Below are 20,489 nucleotides of genomic sequence, written 5' to 3' on the forward strand. Positions count from 1 at the left end.
ATGGAGAAGAGGAGAGGGGAGTCAGAGAAAGGGGGAGGCAACGAGAGCAATTACAGAAGAGAGTCAGAGAGACAGGGTAATTAAAGATGGGGGTGCAAAGAGAGGGAGGGAGGAGAAAAGAGAGAGACAAAAAAGACAGTAGTAAAGAAGAGATAGGTAGAGATACAAAAAGAGCAAGATGCTGGGGGTGGGGGAGAGAGAGAGAATGAGAGAGAGAGAGAGAGAGAGAGAGAGAGAGAGAGAGAGAGAGAGAGAGAGAGAGAGAGAGAGAACAGGAACATCTCCCTAGGAAGGAATGAGTCCAGCTACCAGCCCAGAGGAATGCTGATTCACAGAAGGACATAGGAGGGTAAGCAAGAGCCTGGAAGCTGCAGATGTGGCCCAGATGTCAGGCCTGCCCACCGTGGGCAGTGCACCCCAGAAGAACGACAGTCCTTCTCAGGGAAAGCAGAAGCAGCTGGTCATCTGCCATCCGCTGAACCACAGGGTCTCAACCTGTATTGTCAGGGGGTCCTCGAATCCCTGGAAATTGTCTCTAAAATGAAAGGGGGCATTTTTTTTCCCCTGGGGATAAAGACAAGGCATTCACCCAACACTCAAGGGCGTTCATGACCCCAAAGCAACAAGGAACCACTGAAACTGACCAGAGCCCTCTCCACCCAACGCCTACACAGCCACAGGCCTCATTTTAGAACCCCCAACATGCACTTAAGACGTCCGTAGGGTCTCCTTTAGGCCCCAGTCCTAGGCTTGACTCTGCACCCACACACTCATTCCCAGAGAATGCCTGAGGCAGTGGTTTGACTGGGAAATGAGACAGGACCTTGCATTCATTCCTTCTCCGAACAGATGTTAGATGACAAGCCTGTATGTGCCAGGGGCTAAGCCAAGTGCTGGGGATGGAAGGGTTAATGCATCAGCATAAGTAAACCACGGAGCATTTCATAACCCAGTTGCTAGGTCCATCTGCTTGAGCTGAAATTGGAGTTGTACCATTTAGTGGCTGTGTGGGCTTGGGCAGGTTACCTCCCCTCTCTGGGCTGCAGATTGCTCAGAGGGAATAAGACAACACCTACTACTGCATGCCGTTAGGGTGAGACACAGATGAGTTCATTAACGCCTGGAACAGAGCCCGGCATACCTACTGTTCTCCCAAATGTGCCTTGTTGTTGATCTGTAACTTCTTATTAATTGAAGCTGCACAAGCGGGGGGAAAAAGTGTGATAAGTGGTGTGGAAAACTATAGGGTGCGAAGGAAGGACATGGCAGGGGCACAGGGGGTAGGAGGGAGGGCATGGTTGGTGAAGGGATCGGACTGGTCAAAGGCTGGGAGGAAGGGCTCAGGGAGGATGGTCCCCAGAAAGGAAATTCTTGACTGGGCAGGAGGCAGGGCTAGAAAACTTCCAGGCTTAAGTTTTAGAAGGAAAAAAAAGAGGACATGTGTTGAAAGGAGCCTAAAAACACAGGGTGAGGGGATATGAGAGTGGCAAGGCAGCTTCGGGGTGCCATCCCTGAATTAACCTAGGCCAAAGGTTTCTTTACGGACGTTTGCAGGTGGAAGCCATGTCTCAGGCTGTGAAGGCCTTAACAACCGCTGCAGGGACCCCAGGGCTGGATGGCAAGAGGAAGGGGGCGCCACCCACAGGACCTGCCCCAGACCCCAGCCCTGCCCTGGTCCCAGCATCAGTACCCAAGCCCACTGCCAAAGTGGCGGACCTGCCTCCTGGGAGCTACAGGGTAAGGACCTGGGGCTGGGGGGCTGGGCTCCAACCAGCGCTTCCTCTCCCTCTCCCCGCCCCCTGCCAGTCTCTGACCACAGTTTGTGAAAGCAAGAAACAGAGGAGAAAGAAAGAAAGTGAGCTGGCTGAGGAGCAGGAACCCCCTGTCCCAGGAGGTTCCCTAGGGCAGCAGGATGGCCTCAGATCCTCCTGAAAATCGTTGGTCAGGCTGTAAGGGCTCCTGGGAGCAAAGGCATGGGGTCCCCTGGGGTGGGGTTGGGTTTGGTTTCAACCTCAGGTGCACGGAAATGTGTCATTTCACCACCCTTGGTTCATGACACCCCTGTGGTCCACGTGTGGCTGGCTTTTATTATGTAGTCACTACCTGAACTGTTCATTTTAATTTAATTTTTACTACACACCTACCAAGCCATCACCTACATTAAAAACCAGGACTTGGTAAAAATTCTCTAGCTCTAAAATGCCCCCCAAAGCCCCCCAGCCTCCTCCCCTACTCAAGGCAACTGCCAGCCTCATCCCTGTCCCTCAACTGCTTGCTTTTTCATGTATCTTTATGCAGTATTCCTTTCAAATACATACAGCGGGTGCCCCAAAACTGTATACACAGTTTAAGAAAGGAAAAAAAAACTGTATTGAAATCACGCTGATGGGAACCACTCTGAGCACCTCTTGTCATCGCAGACGTCAAACGTGACTTGGATTCATCTTTTGTTATCGGTACATATTGAGGATTCCCATTTTAATACAGTGTTTTCCTTTTTCCATACATTTTTGTGGCACCCTCTGTATTTGTAGTTTATGTGTTTTTAACATACTGCAATATGTTATATGTAAGCATTCTGCGTTTTTCTCTTTTCTTTTCACTCACTCTGAGATCCCTGATGGTCATCCACCTTGGGCGTTGCTGTGGGTCATTCGTTGCGGCCCCTGGATGCTATTTTAATGTGTTATCATCCGTCCTGAGGGCCAATTGGGTGGTCGCTAGCTTTGCACTGGGGAACAGTGTGGCCACAATGCTCTAGCCATGTCTCCTGGGGCCACACACGCAGGAGTTTCTCTTGGGTGGACAGGTGTTAAGAGTAGAAGGGCTTAGTCAAGGGAATGTGAACCTTTTCTTACAGCTGGGGAAACTGACGCTCAGAAAAAAAAGACACCTTGGTTCGACTGAAGGGCAACAGTTTCCCAACTTGGGACAAGTAGATAATAAACAGAACTGGAGGCTTAGCGAGGGGAGGGAATTCGCTGTCGTTCACACAGGGGCCCCTTCGTGTGGGCCCCCCCCCCCCAAAATCACGGTGGGTAGACTGGCAAGTGTTTCCTGAGCATCAGCTCTGTGGCAGGAGCTACAGAAATGGATCAACCCCTGTAGGAGCCCTTGGTCTTTGGAGGGGTTGTGTAAAGGGGGAGCGGGGTTCATGAGAGAGACCTAGAAGCAAAGCAGTGTGACCATGTACTGTTATTTGCACTGCTGATGGGATAAACACAGTGCTGAGCACTCAACCCACCCCACCTGGGGAGAGGGCATCAGGGAAGGCTTCCTGGAGTAGGTGGCATCTGAGCCTAGAAAAGGACAGAGAACGTGAGCTCTCAGATGGGGATGTGTGGTGGAGAGGGCGTTCCAGGCAGAAGGAACAGCACAGATAAAGGCTCGGAAGGAAGATCCACCAGGTCCTAACAATGGTACTGATACTAAGATCAGAAATGGAGGGAAAGAATGACAGGGTTGTTTCATAGACCTTGGCTCATGTCACACTCTCATGTGATCTGTGCATGGCCTGCTTTTACTTATATAGGGATTTAATGACCTTTTTGAGCCTCTCCAGTTTGGAGACACTCCCCCCCTTCACTCTGTCCCCCATCCCCGGCCATGGGGGCTTCTCTCCTCCAGCTGGTGGTCTTCGAGAAGGAGAATTTCCAGGGGCGTCGGGTGGAATTCTCCGGGGAATGCTTGAACCTGAGAGACCATGGCTTCGACCGAGCGCGCAGCCTCATTGTTACCTCTGGACCGTGAGTGTTGAGTAGGGGAGGAACACTCCTGCAGACAGAATAAAATAATAACAATTTCCTGGGCACCTGCTCTGTGCCTGCCGCTGTGCTAGCAAAGACACATGTATTGTTTTCAGTCCTCATTTCAAGCCTGTGAGGGAGCTATTATTCTCCTTCCCATTTTACAGATGAGGAAACTGAGGCTCACAGAGGTGATTTGATTAGTATAAGGTCACTCTGACAGTCAGTCATGATTCTGGGCTCCAGAGAAATGCTGTTTCTACTATAGAAGAAGCCCTGCCCATCACTGAGGGTAGGAGGAGAACAAAGAGCCATGTGCCCACTAGCTGTTCCTTCTCCCAGGCATCAAGCAGCCCTAAGGGTAATAAGAAGCATCTGCTGAGCACCCAGTAGGTGGTAAGCACTGACTGAGGGCTTTACCTGGATGATTGTACAATGCTCTATGAGGAAGGGGCTGTTCTTTTGCCCACTTAACAGATGGGGAAACTGAGGCTCAGAGGGGTTAAGTCCCTTGGCCAAAGTCTCCTAGTGGTAAGGAGCAGAGTCTGGTTCAACTCAGGGCAATGAATTTCACCCACAAGGCTTTTATCACCTGCTCCATGGCCTGCCCCTGACTCTGTGGGCTTCTCTGGCTCTTAGTGACTCCTCGATAAAGCAGGAATAATTGTCTTTTGGACATGGTGGCTGCACCAGCTCCAGCCCCAGTGGCCTGAGGTCAGGGTACACGACAAGACCCCTGTGGCCCTTTTGCTTCTTGTCTCCTCAGCCCGAATGCCCCCAAGGGGTATGGTCAGCCCCTATGCTCAACATCCTGGGGCTCTTTGCAACACAGAGAGCAGAGATGGGCTTTGAGCTCAGACGTTCGAGTCCCAACTCCCCCAGATTTTGCTAAGTCTCCAAGCCTCAGTTTTCTCATCCCTGAAATGGGGAGAGGAACGGTCCCCACTACCCTCCACTGAATTATTCGGAGCTCTTAAGGAGATAATGCATCACGGGCCTGGTGCTTTGTGGGTGTCCAAACATGGCAGGTGACAGCGATGATTAATAGCCCATTGTCCTGTGAGTTCAGCAGAGTCATCCTGGTGGAGTGTAGGTGTTGAGGAGGAGTGGGAGGGAGTGGGGGAAAGTTGGGGGGAAAGGGCATATCTACGTCCTGCACCCACCCCCACCCCATTGTGGTCAACACAGTCTCGTTCCCCACCCCCCACCCAGTCCCAAAGCCCAGCTGGGAACAGAAGCTGCCGGATGTGGCCAATTTGGGTTTTTAGGCTTTTTTCAGTGCCAGTGACTCAACCCCAAAGTATTTCTCCTCAAACAAAAATGCAGCTGGTTTTTGATGTGTGTCCTGGGGCTGCACCCCAATGGGAAGAGACAAGAGCCTATGGTCCAGAGGCCTCGGTCTGCATCGGGAACAGCAGGGATGTGGGGGAAATGGTGATGGAAAAAACGATGGAGAGGATGAGGTGGGCAGGGGCGGGGGGAGGACAGGCATGATCTCATCACAGAGGCACGTCTCCCTGAAACTTGGGAGACTTCAACCTGACACCATCGCATGACTGTAGGCAGATGACGTAACCCCTCTGAGCCTCAGTTTCCATATCTGTAAATCAAGATTCCTGCCCTACCTCTCTCCTCGCTTGTAAGGCTCACATGAGCCATAGGAGATGAGAAAAGACACTGAAAAAAATATTTTAAATTTCTCACTTATGTAACAGCTCCTCACTGGACATTATGAAGAAGACAGGGGAATTGGCGGGGAGGGTGGGCATTGTGGCAAGAGCACATGAGCTCAGATCTCCAGCAGTGTCCCTCTGTCTTCAATCATAAAATACAGAGGGTGTCCAAAAAAATGAATAAAAATAAACATTTTAAGAAAGGAAAACTGTATTAAAATTGTAACACTCAATATATACCAATAACAAAAGATGAATACAAGTCACATTTGACTTTTGCAATTACTAGAGGTGCTCAAAGTGGTTACCATCAGCGTCCATTACGGCGAACTACTGCTTGAGCAACGCTGACCAAAGTGTCCACGTGTATACATTTTTTTGGCACCCCCGGTATATTATTTATTGTGCTTTCTCTGTGATGGGCTTGTTCTGTGCATTCCTTTTTTAGATCCTGATAACATCCTGACAAGGTAGATGCAGTCATTTCCTCTTTTACTGAGACTTAACAAGCCTAAGTGACTTGCCCAAAACCACACAGAAAATTAATGATGAGCTGGGATTAGAGCTCAGGTCTGTTTTCAGAACCTATGTTGTTTTTCCTTTTAGTCTCATGTGTACAAAACACTGTAATAGTTAGGCATTTATCATTGATACCCCTCACACTATGTCAACCCCCCGCCCCCAATCTACTACCCCTCTGACATCACATACAGAATCTATGCTCTTAATTCCTACGTGGCAGCGTCTTTCAAGGACCCATTTCCCATCCATCCATCCATCCATCCATCCATCCATCTATCCATTTATTCCCCATCCATTTATCTATCCATTTGCTTACCCTTCCCTCCATCTATCCATTGCCCATCATCCATCCATCCGTCAATCATGACACTCATCCACAGATCCAGCTATCCACCCATCTATCCATCTACCCACGTACCCATCCACCCATCCATCCATCTATCCATTTATTATCCATCCATCCATCTATCCATCCATCCATCCATCCATCCATCCATCCATCCATCCATTTCTCACCTACTCCAGACCAGGGAGGGCTGAAGCAGATTCACTTCTATTCTGGGAGGATAAGTCTGCCTCTTCAATTCTGTCACTCCAGTACGGGTTCTCTCATTCCTCAGACAAGACCTCAGTCTTCTGGGACACAGTCTGTTTCAGTCCACAGTGGTAGCTCCCCGCCCTTTTTCCCCCTATCTCCTTCTGGGCAGAGGAAGGTCCCAAGGAGATGATACTAAGGTCACGGTCTTCTCTTGTTCCAGAGAACTCCTGAAAACATATAGAGCAAAGGTCAAGGGGTCCCTCAGACTCTGCCTCCTCATCTACAAAACAGAGATCACCCAGAATCCCAGGTCCCCCTAACACAAGCTCACTCCCCGGCCTTAATTAGGCTACAATGGGAAATCTAGTCGAAGCCTCCATTGGACTTCAAGTTTGTAATGAGTCCGTCAGAGGACCGAACACCTTCGTATGCAGGATCGTATTTACTTCTCTTAAGTATCTAAGAACTAGATGTTATTATCATTTCCTTCCTCCTACCAACATACCAGTTACTGAGTGTCTCCTGTATGCAGGCCAGTCCTTACCAAATACTCACATATGATTCAATAACCTGTGTCAATTTTTCCCTTAGCCCTATACCTCCAGGAGTATTTTTATTCAATGTATTTCATTTAAAGTGACCATTTTTCATAGAAATAAATATATTTTAAAAGAACCTTTCTATCACTTTTACAAACAGAAAACTGGTGCCACTTCCTATAAGTAACAGACATCCATACAAAATCGATACAAGGAACACAGAGCAGTGCTAGTGTACTGCTGCCTGCTCCAGGCTCTGAGCTGGTGGCCTGGTCTTCCTTTGTTCCAAAAAGAGAGATTAGTAAGTGTTAAGGACACATGAGCATCCAATAGAGACTTTCTCCTAGCTGCAATCAAGTTTAAAGGAAAATGTCTTCTCCTGTGTTATTTTACCGCCGATCCTCCTAGTACCTTAAATCATGTATGAATCCTACACCTGGGTGAATTTATTGCTCACATAATGCACACATTGTCTCATTTAATTTTTCACCAACTCCAAGAATATAGGCAGATTAGATGGGGAAACCGAGGCTCAGAGAGGTGAAGCCACTTGCCCATGGTCACACAGCCAGTAAGTGGCATAGACTAGACTCAAACCCACTGGCCTTGGGGCTGCATTCCAAGGGGAGGGGGTGGGTTTCTGCTAACAATTTCTCTCTTTTCTGCCTTTGTCCCACCCCACCCTCCCCATCCCACTCATGTCCAGCTGGGTCGCATTTGAGCAGTCCAACTTCCGGGGGGAGATGTTTGTCCTGGAGAAAGGCGAGTACCCGCGCTGGGACACCTGGTCCAGCAGTTACCGCAGTGACCGGCTCATGTCCTTCCGGCCCATCAGGATGGTGAGTGGCTCCTAGACAGGGTCTGGGGAGAGGGGGGAGTGGGGAGGGCAGGGGCAGGTCTACGGTCTGACAGCAAGCAAGAAAATGGGGGTGAGCAAGGGAAAAGAGGGAATGATGGAGAGGGAGGCATGGCCACCTCAGAGTTGTCCAAAGGCAGTGGGCTTTTGTGCTCAAGGATTCATAAGGTGTTTCTGACACACTCATGATATGCCCAGCCCTTGCCAGGAGCCCTGGGCAAATGAGAAACATAAACCCATTTATGTCCTTCCTTGCTGCTCTCAAGAGTGGACTCGACTTCCCAGTTTCTGGAGCTAGAAACTTCGGCGTCTTCTTTGATTCTCCTTGTGGAATGTTTCTAATTCCTGGCCGCACACTATCTCCTCCTGGGGAACTTTGAAAATCCCACTGCTCATCGAAAACATGCAACATGCAGGCTGAAGCTTATGTGGTGGCTGGGAAGAGGGGTGTGGTGGAAAGGAGTCTTGAACTTCTCAATGATAAGACAATGCACTGCATTAGCCCCTTGATAATACTGAACTAAGTCAACAAGTCTAACTTAAAGAAGACTCGAAGCCAAAAGAGGTGGAGTTATGCTTAAGCAATTCACAGTTCCTCCAGAAGTGTGTCGATTACGAGTCATCAACCAACCACAGCTTCCTTCACAAATGTCAGCTTCCCAGGGTAACCAACTTTTGCCTTCTTGGATGGGCATTTTCTGGAAGAATTTTCATGGGTGTCCATTTGAGGCTATCATGTACCTACAGCCGACTGTTTGGGCACCGCCAGACTTTCCTTAATGGATTATCCAACCAGATATCTCAATATCTTCTCAGAACTGGAGGCTCAATTATCAGCCTTTATAAATGGACGCCTTGTACGAATGCATAGATGTATCTCTCAATCATTGAATGGTCCTTAAATGGCAATTTATGTTAAGGGAGTTTGTTTGGGAGAGCCCTAAGCTAGGGCATTTCCAGTCGCTTCTAGAACGTTGCTGTCCAATACAGTTGGCGGTCGCCGTAGGTGGCAGTTGAACACTGGAATTTGGGCTAGTCTGATTGGACAAGTGCTATCAGTGTAACATACACACCAAGTTTTGAATACATCGTAAAAAGAGCAAAATAAGAATGTAAACTATCATTACCTTGTTATATTGGTTACATATTGAAATTATAATATTTTGGATGTAGAAAAAAAAATCCAATGCCTGGGGCTGGGGGAAAGTAGAGGTTGGTAGCAGGCACTGAGGTCTTTTCCTTGTCCCCAGGTAGACTCTATGCAGCCAGAGCTGACAGCCACTGGTCTGGGCTAAACTGTCCTCTATCCCTGCCACCGTCCTGGCATGGGCCACCTTTATCCTGTCCCTGGGCAGCTCCCTCCCTGCTGGGTTCCTTGACTCCTTCCCAGCCTTCTCTCCTGGCATGATAGCGGGATCTCTAACCGGACCATCTTCCACTGACCGCGATGTCTTCGACCACGATCGGTTGAGCTGTTTCTGCCAGGCTCTGTCGTAGGCTCTGGGTGCCACAACTCTGCATGGGACAGGCAAGGAGTCCCTGACTCCGTGGGATGCAGTGATGGCAGCCTAATCACGGAAATCAATCTAGTAGGGCAAACCCCTATGGTACGTGCTGCTGCACAGGGACCGTGCTGTTTATTAGGAGAGCAGAAGAGAGGAACTAGAGCTCCATTGTTGGGGGGAGGGATTGGTCAGGGGGTGATCAGAGAAGACAGCTCCCGCAGGAGGAGAACTGAGTCAGCCGCGTGAAGCGTGGTGGAGAAACCTTCCAGGGAAGAGTGAATGCAAAGCTCCGGAAGTTAGGATGGACTAGGTGTGAGCAAGGAACTCAACAATGGCCCGTGTGGCTGCAGCAAAGGGAGACGCGGGGAGAGGCGGACCACGTGGGGTGCGAGGAATGAAATGTTTCTCTGAGAGGTTCTGCTCCTCAGGGGCTGTGTGACGTTGATTAAGAACCTACCTCTCTGAGCCTCTGCATTCCTGACCATAACAACCAACACAATCAATAAATATTTGTTTTGAGTTCCTGGTGGATACCAGGCACCTTGCTAAGTGGATTAACTCATTTACTCCTCGTGACAACTCCGGGAAGTAGAGGCTGGTAGCCTCTTTTCACAGGAGAGAAGGCCCCTTCCAGGCTGGACAGTGGCAATTCCGAGAGAGTCCCACAGTGGCCTACCACACTCAGCGCTTTCTCTTTACACCTACACGGGCCTGCTAAGTTACTGCTCTTTGCCCCGTTCATACTTCCCATGCCTGACCCAGTCTCTCCTTCCCCAGGATTCTCAGGAGCATAAGATCTGCCTGTTCGTAGGCGCCAACTTCAAGGGCAACAGCATGGAGATCCAAGAGGATGACATGCCCAGTCTCTGGGTCTACGGCTTCTGTGACCGCGTGGGCAGTGCGAGGGTCACCAGTGGAACGTAAGCATCCTCCAGCCAGGCCCTCAGCCCCTGCTTCAAGCACAGACACACTCAATGGCTGCCCCCTTACGGAATGTCACATCAGACACATAGGAGAAAGGCCACGGCCCCTCTGAAATTCTCCCGGTGCTGGCGGTTGGGATTCCAACAGTCATACTTTGACAAATTACATGTCGGTGTAATCAAACCTGGCAACTGGTTCTAAAAATCTGAAAGATGGAGAGAATAAGGGCTTCTAAACCTTCAATGGGATTGAAGTAAGAAGGGCAGTATCGATGTGGATAGATAGTCTAGATGTGTCTAGGGAGAGAGACTATTTAGGGAAATCCATAGCCTCCAGGGAAATGAGCAGAGTGACTTCTCAGAGATGAGACTGTATAAGGAAAGGGCCTTGATCCTGTCACTGATGTGCTGTGGAACCTGGGGAGCTGCATGCCCCTCCCTGAGTCTCAATGTTGCCTCCTATGCAATGGGCACGCCAAACTCCTGGATCTAAAAGGGCCCTCTCTGCTCTGAACTCTCAGGATTTGAAACATTCACAAAAGAGCCCCGTGATGCCATGTCTGTGAGAACACAGGGCAGGGCTGGGTGCCCAAAGGCAGTCACTTTATTCATTCCCCGTCTCCCAAGAACCATGCCAGACCTCCCCCGCCCCCCGGGTCTCCTCTAGGCAAATCTAAGACTTCTACCTCTCCACTGCAGGTTCTTTCTGAGCTCCTGTAACACCCGTCAGGGCCCTGGCCTTTTCTTGCTCCTTTCCTCTTCCTTGAAACCCACATCCCTACATTCAAGCCATCAGAAATGTAGTATGCATTGTCTGGGAGCCAGGCGCTGTGCAAGGCATGTGATGAGTAAAGCTCGGTGTCTGTCTTCAGGGGGCTTACTCAGCCTCCAGAAAACCCAAGCATACCTGTGAGATAATGTCCAACAACCAAACGAAGTAAGAGATGGTCCATCCAGGAGGTCAGAGGAAGAAGGAAGTGTTCTGGGACCTGGGTGTGTGTGCTAGAATGGAGGGCAGATCAGAGGCTTGTTTACCTGCGGGGGCTGGAATGCAGGCCAGTCTTTGAAAGGTGACCATCCCCACTTTCTAAAGGAGACTGCAGGGAGAGATGGAGACCTGCCTGGTCCAGGCGGGGGTCTGGATGCCAGGCAGTGAGGCCGGCCATCTCCACACTGTCCTTGCTTCCCTCCCAGCTGGGTCGGCTATCAGTACCCTGGCTACCGCGGGTACCAGTACCTCCTGGAGCCTGGTGACTTCCAGCACTGGAACGAGTGGGGGGCCTTCCAGCCGCAAATGCAGGCTGTGCGTCGCCTGCGTGACAGGCAGTGGCACCGTGAGGGCTGCTTCCCAGTGCTGGTCGCTGAGCCCCCCAAATGAGTCCACGCTCCCCTTTTCTCCTTCCTCCCACCCCTTCCTCAGGCTCAGTGTCCCTGTCTTTCTCATGCAAATAAAAGTTCCTGAAGCCAGAATATCTCCTGGGTCTGTGAATAGATAGATGTGTGCCTGAAGTTCCCCCATCATTACTGTCATGTGACTTCCTCAGTCTTAATTATAATAATAATCGCAGGGAGTACTGCCAAGTTCTTTACACACATTCTCTCAGGACATCTTTTGGACTACTCTCAGAGGTCGGTGTTATAAGCATTCCCATTTAACAAGTGAGGAAACTGAGGCTCAAAAAGGGAAAGTAACTTGCCTCAAGTCACACAGCTAGAGAGCCGAGAATTAAACCCAGACAGTCGGGCTCCAGGGCTGCACTCCTAAACAAATCTGTGTTTTCAAACTGTACTCCTCCCTCTGTGCTTCCCACCTGCTTTGTTATTTACTTAATATTTTTATTTAAATAGATTTACTATTTCCTGCTTAAATGCACTGATTTGTAAATAAAACTTTATAACGCTACGGGAAATGGAAAATCAACATCCTATGCCATAGATAGGAAGCAATCTTATAAACAAATACAATTTAAAGAAGACCAAGTATAGAATTCTCAGCAGACGCCACTGCCTGCAGAAGGCTCTCAGCCTGCAAACTGCTCGCTTTGACAAAATGGGTGATTAGCAAGTGTCAGAGGGATGAGAGATGCTTGCGCCAAACGGAGGTTTTTTTCCTCCCCGATTTAATCAAAGAAGATTGAAAAAGAGCATTGTTTTCTTGTATCTGATTCAGTGTTATTTAATCCTGGGTCCAAGTTCCACCTAGAATCATGTCTCCCACTACAAATGGTACATGCCCTGCTTTGGGGAAATCCGCACCAGGCAATATTGACTCCCCGTATCACCAGTTAGCACTGATTGATGCTATTAAACTTTAATCCATGCCAGAAGCCTGGCGGAGGTGTTGCCATGGTGATCTTCCTGGAGGAGGGGATATTTGCAGGCCTTGAAGGATGGTGCAGAAGCTTGCTTCTTGGAGAAGGGGAATGAGGAGGACATTTCAGTCAGAGCAAACAGCAGGGCCCCTGCTAATGATAAAAAGATACCTTTTCCTGAAGACGTCCCACTGCCATCTGCCAGAAATGATCGGCCTACATCTATAACATCTACCGTGTGAATGTGGCACCCCTGTGTTATACTCAGCTTGCAGACCTACAGCCCCACAAGCAAAGGCACCGAGGCTGAGAGAGCTTGTGGTGGGACCAAGTAATGCTTACTGAGGTGGGAGCAGTACCTCGGTGGTTGTGTGGGCAGAAGTAGGGTGGGGAGGAGATGCTGAGTGTGGCCGGAGATGAAGCTGGAAAGACAGATGGGGCCTCACAACGTCAACTTTGTGGTTTTACTGAGGCTCCACCTGACATACAAGGTCTTACTCTCCGGGGCCCACAGTCTCCCCTTTCCTTCTATCATAGCTCTCCCAACTTCCACCCTCCAATTTGCCTGCCGCCTTGTGTTAGAAGAAAGGTTGTCCCGTCTTGGCCTAGAAGATGGAATTTCTGGGCAGAAATCAGGTGATACAGGTGTTAGCCCTGCTCGACTGTCAGAAGCTGTAACGTTGGGCAAATCGCTTCTATTCCCTGGGACACATTCTTCCCATCTGTGAGATGCCAGCTCAAATGTCCATCCAGCCCCAAGATTCTGACGCTGGGATTCTAGGGTTCCAAAATTCCATGATTCTCCAAGATTCTGTAATTTACCTCAAAGCTTCCATGATTCTCAGAGTCCAAAGTCAAGCTACATAGATCCCCATCCTCAGTTCCTAAGGCCTTTGAGTGCAGCTCTAACATTCTACTGTGGTGGGAGTCGAGCCTTACAGTCATATGAGCTGCACGCACCTAACTTCTATATTTCTTCAATGCTAAGATCTCACTGATGGCAAGCAAGACGCACTATGATTTTCTGATTGAAGAGTAAGTCCCATAAAAGGAAAACATCGGTTAAGTTCTAAAACTTCTTAGTTTAGATTTTTCTGGATGGCTTTCACCTCAAAGTGGTCAATATCCTTATTTTCTCACAGGTGTTCTATGAAAAACAATGTGCCTATTTGCATTGCTGAAACATGGTATGTACACTGGGCAACACAAATAAAAACTGGAAAAAAATAACAAAGTAATGACTTTAGATTTAATATAGTGTTTTATCAATACACTTCACTTCTGCTCATGACTTTATGAATAAACAAAACGTAATAAAAAACAGAGAACCGATGAAAATGACGAGCCAAAATAAGTAACAAAGATAAAAAGAAAACACGTAAAAGAAAACAAACATGAAAAGGTCAGGAGGGAGTGTGACACAAGAGTTATAAACCTGTTGTTCCTTTTGTGGGTCCTAGTTCCAACATGCCTCTCGAAATGTGAAACTCTCACCACCTGGAACAGAAATTCACAGCCTAAAGATAAGTCACATTTTTGCCTTGAAACTGAAACTTCAAATTTCGACTTCTTTTAGGTGCTCAATGAAAGAAAGCATGATGGGTACGAAGCTGGAGGTGACCAGTGGGGCTGTACTTGACAGAACAGCCATGTTGCTCACAGCCTTCTTGGGGGCTCCTTGGTGTTGGTTTTGACTCTGCATGAGTTTTGCTCTAAACAACGGCTTCAGAACACAATGCCTGGGCAGGTGGCGATGTCACTGTGTTTCATTGCTAGATCCCAGCTCATGAGTCTTGGCGTCACAGGCCTTTGAAAAGACAAAGCACCTTGGTTATGGAAGATCATCATTCACTGACAGCCACAGGAGGTAACTCACCATCTTTTGGACATTGAGGCATGGACACAAAATGAGCAGGGCATGTGCGAGAGGTGGGGTGGGTGTGGGAAGACTAACCAGAAATTATGATTCTTTTTGTGCCAGTACCAGATGCTGATGGACACACAGCAACTGAGTTCTGGGAAAAGGGCGTGGTGCCCTGAGGAAGGTCTAGAGAGGTGAGCATCTGTTTAGAGCCATGTCGCCATGGCAGCCAGTCCCCTGGATCAGATACCCAAGATCAGAGTGCTTTGTGAAGCCGGGGTACCCGACTAGCCATGGTAACCCCACACCCTTCCAGCAGATGAAGGGAACCTGCCCCTCTACCTTGGCTTTCTGCCCATGGCTGGGCCACCTGCTTCCCCCACAGTACTGAGTTTGCATCTACTAGTTGTTGCTCTAGATCAAGGCAAATTACCCGAGGGAGCCTCTGTCTCCTCATCTGTAAAATGAAAGGAATGATACTAAAACCTCAGCAGGTTGTAGGAAGGGGGTAAATGATCAGCTTGAATATAATACGTATATCAGTGGCGGCATCGTCTTCTCAAACGTCAGAGATGAAAAGAGTTTTAGAATCAACCTGCTTTATGGCACATGTAGTCTTCCTGCTTTGGACAAATACCAAGGGCCTCCCAAGTGCCAGGTTTTTCTAGATGCTAGGGAGACAGGCTGGGGGAGAAGACAGAGGAGGCCCTGCTTTGTTGTTCACAGACTGGAGGAACAGACAAGAGTGAGCTCTTTCGTCTGCCTTCAAAGTCACATCACATTCCCAGGAGGCATGGTCATGTCCATCCCAAACGCCCTCTGGGACAAGGCGGCTTCCTCAAGGAGGTGACAACCAGCTTGAGAGCTGAAGGGGTTTGCTGAGTTGGGAAGCTGAGAAAAGGTCCAACCTAGAAACCAGAAGGTCATTCAGACCCTCTTCTTTAGCCCCGCAAAAGATCTGCTCATTCTTTCTCCCAGACGTCTCTGGAACTCCACACTCCCTCCATGCCCCCAGCCCCTCCCTCGGTTAGCCAACTTCTCCTGGGGTTATTTCAACAGCCTCAAAATCAGGCTCCCTTCCTGTCCTCCTCGTCAGTAGCCAGAGGATCTCCCCACAGGAAGCAAAGCAAACCAGGTCCTTCCGCTGCAGAGCACCTTCTATGTCCACCGCTGCAAGAGGAAGTCCTGACACCTTCTCACAGCCCCGCGGCACCCAGCCCTGCAGACCCCTCTAATCTCCTCTCACCCCTTCTCCCCACATCCGGTCTACTCTGTACTTCAGGCAAGGCCCCGACAAAGGCGCTTCCTGTTGGACCTTTGCACCTGTGGGTCCCTGTGACTGGTACACTCTCTAGCTCTTTCTTCTGCGAACCCTCGCTGTGTTTCAGGCCTCAGTGTAAACACCCCAGGCTCTCCCTCCCTGGACCAGGTTAATTCCCTGTCCCCAACTCCCCAGTGCTTGTTGGAGGGTTCAGCTCCCCCCACTTGGACACAGGGCCCGAGTCCTCCTGTTACCTGCTGACTCCCAGCACCCAGCACAGGGTGCTCAGAAAATATTATAGCTGGAATGTTATTAAACACATGCCTTATTCAGACCTCTTCCCTTGATCTCCATTTCTCCACCCACAAGGGACATGATAAAACACCCAGCAGGGTTATGATGCAGTGAGTCATACAAAGCCTCTAATATGTGCACAATAAACACTATAATATTGTTCTGCTGATTTCAGACCAGTAGCAGCCAGCTCCATGGAGGCAGGGGATTTCATTTTATCAGTTCCAGCATGTTCTGCATGGCAGGCACTATTTATTGGCTATATGAATGAATTAATGGATGAGCTCTGAAGGAATACATGGCTGGCTATGGAAAATTACTTAATATCTGTATGCCTTATCTGTAAGATGGGATGATAAGAGACTTATCACAAGGCTATTAAAGGTTTAAATATATAAAGTGTTTAGAGCAATGTCTGACACTTGGCAGGTAATTTTACACACATAAACACACACACACACACACACACACACAATTACCTGGCCACCAAAAAAATGTATATAAGTGGACACTGTGGTCAACATTGCTCAAGCAGTAGTTCACCATAATCAGAAGTGTCTGGATGCTGATGTAACCACTGTGAGCACCTCTTGTAATTGCAGAAGTCAAACGTGACTTGCATTCATCTTTTGGTATCAGTATATAGTGACTATTATAATTTTAATACAGTTTTCCTTTCTTAAAATGTGTTTACATTTTTTGGCACCCTCTGTATATGTATGTCTATGGTATGTGTGTGTGCATATACATTAGGGAAACTAAAGCTCAGAGAAAAAGCAGATAGCAATAGTTATCATTTATTGACTGTATAAAATACATTGCTAAACAGATATATATGGTGCCAAAAAAGTGTACACACATTTTAAGAAAGGAAAACTGTATTAAAATTGTAATACTCAATATACACTGATAACAAAAGATGAATACAAGTCACGTTTGACTTCTGCAATTACAAGAGGTGCTCAAAGTGGTTACGATCAGCATAATTTTAATACAGTTTCTTCCTTTCTTAAAATGTGTATACATTTTTTTGGCCTCCTCTGTACACACACACACACACACACACACACACACACACAATTTGACCTGTCCCCTGTGCAGTCAAAAAATCCACATGTAACTTTTGACTTTCCCAAAACTTTACTAATAGCCTGTCAACCAGAAGCCTTACCAATAACATATAAACAGTTGATTAACACATACTTTGTATGCTGTATGTATTGTATACTGTATTTTTACGATAAAGTAAGCTAGAGAAAAATGTTACTAAGAAAATCATAAGGAAAATATATTTACAGTCTTGTATGTATCTATTGAAAACAATCCACACATAAGTGGACCTGCAGAGTTCAAACCTGTGTTGTTCTAAGGTCAACAGTAAAATATTTGCTGTTATGGTTGTAACTATAACAAATATTTATTTTAAACAGGCAATATTTACATACAATAAAACTAAAAAAATTCAAACAGAACAAAGAACAAAGGTTCAAAGGGAAAACCTACCCTTCCTCCTCTTCCTTCAGGTAGTCAGTGCATATGCATTAATGCATAAATAGGTGTATTATATACCCATTTCACAGACGGAGAAACAGAGGCACAGAGAGGTTAAGTATCTTAGACTGAGTGAAATCTACCAGTGTGTTCTATTTTACTCATGTATATCAGGATTTCTCAACCTCAGCAAAACTGACATTTTAGGTTGAATGGTTCTGTTAGGGATGGGGTGAGGGGGCTGCCCTCTACGGGGTAGGATGTTTAACAGCACCCCAGGCCTCTACTCCCTCCACATCAGTAGGACAACCCCAACCAATTGTGATAATCAAAATTGTCTTCAGACATTGCCAAACATCCCTGGGGAGCAAAGGGGGCAGGGCAAAATCGCCCCATGCTTGAGAGCTACTGATATATATACAGATACATGAATATTCCTTCCCTCTTTTCTCTGTTTCATACAAACAGTAACATAAATGCACCCTCCTCAGGGTCTAGTCTATTTGTTTTCTCTTACACCACTTCTTGGCGACCATTATACTCACTGCTTAAGAAGGGAATTTCTCTTAAACAGCGCTGTCCCGGGAGGAAAAGTTGGGAGCTGCCAGTCCTGGGGACAAGCCAGCAGTCAGACCACGGCTTCCGGGGCGAGGGTCAGCTCCCGGGAGCGCCCTCTCCCCACCGCTTGGCCTCGAGGCCGGCCCCCGGGGCGAGCAGCTGCCGTGGGCGGGGCCGCGTACCAGGCCCGCCCCCGCACTACGTCACGGCGCCGAGGCCCCGCCCCCGCGCGGGTGCCTCCCCCTCCCCCGGCAGGGGCGGCTGGCGAGCGAGGAGTCGCTCGCTGGTGGCGCGGGGCTGCCTCGCTGCGCCTCCGCACGGTAGGTTACGCTGGGGCGGCGCGGGGGACCTGGGCTGCCGCCGCCGGCAGGGGCTGCTTGCGGGGCGGCCTCGGGCTCCGGGGAACCCTCGGCCCTCGCGGCTTCCTCCCGGGCCCGGCGTGGCTGCTTGGGCTCCGGGGCTGAGAGCAGGAAGGGAGGCGGCGCGGGCGGGTGGTTCGAGGATCCGCACCCGCCCGGCTCTCCGAGCGCTTTCCGCCGGGTGCGGCAAAGACCCGACCCCATTCCCGCGCTTCCCGCTACGGACCCTGCACCCGGGAGGTGCTCAGTGTTTGTGTGTGTGGCGGAGGGCGGGGGGCTGGGGGAGCGCGACGTGTCACCGCGATCCGAGTCTCCCATCCCTTCCCGGCGCGTGGGGACCCCCAGGCGGGCGCCGGGACGCGCGGGGGGCGCGTGGAAGTTAACTTGCAGCCTCCGTGGAGTTGCGAGGCGTATCAAAAGTGTGTGCAGTGGGAGGTGGAAAAGCGCTGGCTGGGCAGGGGGGCGCCGAGAGCATGGCTTAGAGGAAGCCCTCGTGAACTCGGGGGTCACCCGGTAGAGGTGGGGCGAAATTTGGTCAGAGGATCCCACCCCTCTCGGTATGAGCTGGTCGGAAGTTATAAAGCTGGGATTAGGAGTGGCAGCAAAGGAAAGGTGGCAATGGTGGCCAAGGTTGGGCACGCCTGACCTGGCAGAGTATTATTATGTGGGAAAGAAGTGGAGGTTTGGCATTCCCACTCAAAGGCCCATCCACTCAGGAGGAAGGGTGAGAACCATCCGCCTCAGTGCAGTCCTAAGAAGGCACGGCTCTATCACCTTGCCCCTCCCCTTTTTACAAATGGGGAAACTGAGGCTCGGAGAGGTCATGTACCTATGGCCCTAGGTCCCGCAGCTAGGATGTGGCAGGGCTGAAACTCACCCTCAGACCTCATGACTTCAGGTCGTGTGAGAATTTTTGGGATGGGGCTAGCCAACTCCTACTTAGCCTTCAGAAGCCTGCCCGCAGCACCCCCTCCTGGAAGCCTTGTCTGGCACTCCCTAGGCATTGTTGGGTGCTTCCTGTTGTGAACCCCACAGAGAGAACTGGTCCTTTACCTCACCCACCTGCTTTCATGTCTGTCTCCCATCCTGGACTGTGGACACCTCTTACACACCCTGTCTCATATCCTTTCATTCCAAACGGCTTGGCTTGCCTGATGGTTAGGCCAGGCTTCTGGATTTGGGCAGATTTAGGTGTGATTCACTCTGGTTTAGTAGTGATGTGGCCTGGACTAGCCTGCCTCACTCAACCTTCGTTTCCATGACTGTCATATTGGGTTTGTTGCATTATTTATGAACTATTTTACCCCCATTGAATTCCAGTTGTACTTTACTTAATATGTAATATGAATGTTTCTATCATCATATTTTTTAAAACCTCATGTCATTTGCTTTATAGCAGCTTTATTGAAATATAATTCATATGCCATACAATTCACCCTTTTAAAGTATTCAATTAAGTGGTTTTGGGGATATTCACAGAGTTGTGCCGCCATCTAATTCTAGAGCATTTTCATCTAAATCTAGAAAATTTTCATCACTCAAAAAGAAACCCTGGACCCGTCATCAGTCACTCCTTGACCTCTCCTTCCCTATCCCCTTGGCAACCTCTAATCGGCTTTCTGTCTCTGTGGATTTGCCTGTGCTGACGTTCCAAGTAAACAGAGTCATGCGCTGCGTGGCCTGTTGTGACTGGTGCTTTTCCCTTAGAATAAGGTTTCCAAGGTTCATCCACAATAAGGTTTCCAAGGTTCATCTGCGTGATAGCATCAGTACTTCCCCTTGTTTTAAAAAAAAGCATTTCATTACTTTTCATAGCTGAATAATATTCCATTGTATGGCTAAACCACATTTTATTTATCATTTAGGGACATTTGGGTTATTTCCACTTTTTGGCTATTATGAATGCTGCTGTGAACGGGCATGGACAAGTCTTTGTGGGAACAGACATTTTCATTCCTCCAGAGTGTATTCCTAGGAGAGGAATTGCTCGGTCATGTGGTCATCCTATGTTTAACCTGTTGAAGAACCGCCAAACTGTTTTCCAAAGCAGC

At 48.9% G+C, this 20,489-nt stretch overlaps 2 protein-coding genes and 1 long non-coding RNA gene across 3 annotated transcripts in view; 2 read left to right on the forward strand and 1 right to left on the reverse strand.

Moving 5' to 3' along the window:
- Positions 1 to 1,493: 1,493 nt before the first annotated feature.
- On the forward strand, positions 1,494 to 11,692 carry CRYBB1 (crystallin beta B1). The gene is made up of 5 exons (XM_019755561.3): positions 1,494 to 1,737; positions 3,628 to 3,746; positions 7,725 to 7,857; positions 10,157 to 10,299; positions 11,497 to 11,692. The coding sequence occupies exons 1-5, from the start codon at positions 1,564 to 1,566 to the stop codon at positions 11,678 to 11,680; spliced, it is 753 nt and encodes a 250-aa protein (XP_019611120.3). The 5' UTR covers positions 1,494 to 1,563; the 3' UTR covers positions 11,681 to 11,692.
- Positions 11,693 to 13,841: 2,149 nt separating this feature from the next.
- LOC141569153 (uncharacterized) lies at positions 13,842 to 18,244 on the reverse strand. Its single transcript, XR_012492577.2, has 2 exons — positions 18,067 to 18,244; positions 13,842 to 14,421 (listed from the first exon to the last, which is right to left on the reverse strand). It is a non-coding gene; the product is annotated as an uncharacterized LOC141569153 (long non-coding RNA).
- TPST2 (tyrosylprotein sulfotransferase 2) overlaps positions 18,108 to 20,489 on the forward strand; it is a 49,761-nt gene continuing 47,379 nt past the window's right edge. The window contains exon 1 of the mRNA XM_019755584.3: positions 18,108 to 18,399. The gene's annotated coding sequence lies outside the window, so the exon portion shown is untranslated. The remainder of the gene's footprint in view (positions 18,400 to 20,489) is intronic.

Source organism: Rhinolophus sinicus, chromosome 9 (genome assembly GCF_057876585.1).
Source record: "Rhinolophus sinicus isolate RSI-liver-muscle chromosome 9, RSI-T2T, whole genome shotgun sequence".
In the NCBI taxonomy this organism is placed as follows: domain Eukaryota; kingdom Metazoa; phylum Chordata; class Mammalia; order Chiroptera; family Rhinolophidae; genus Rhinolophus; species Rhinolophus sinicus.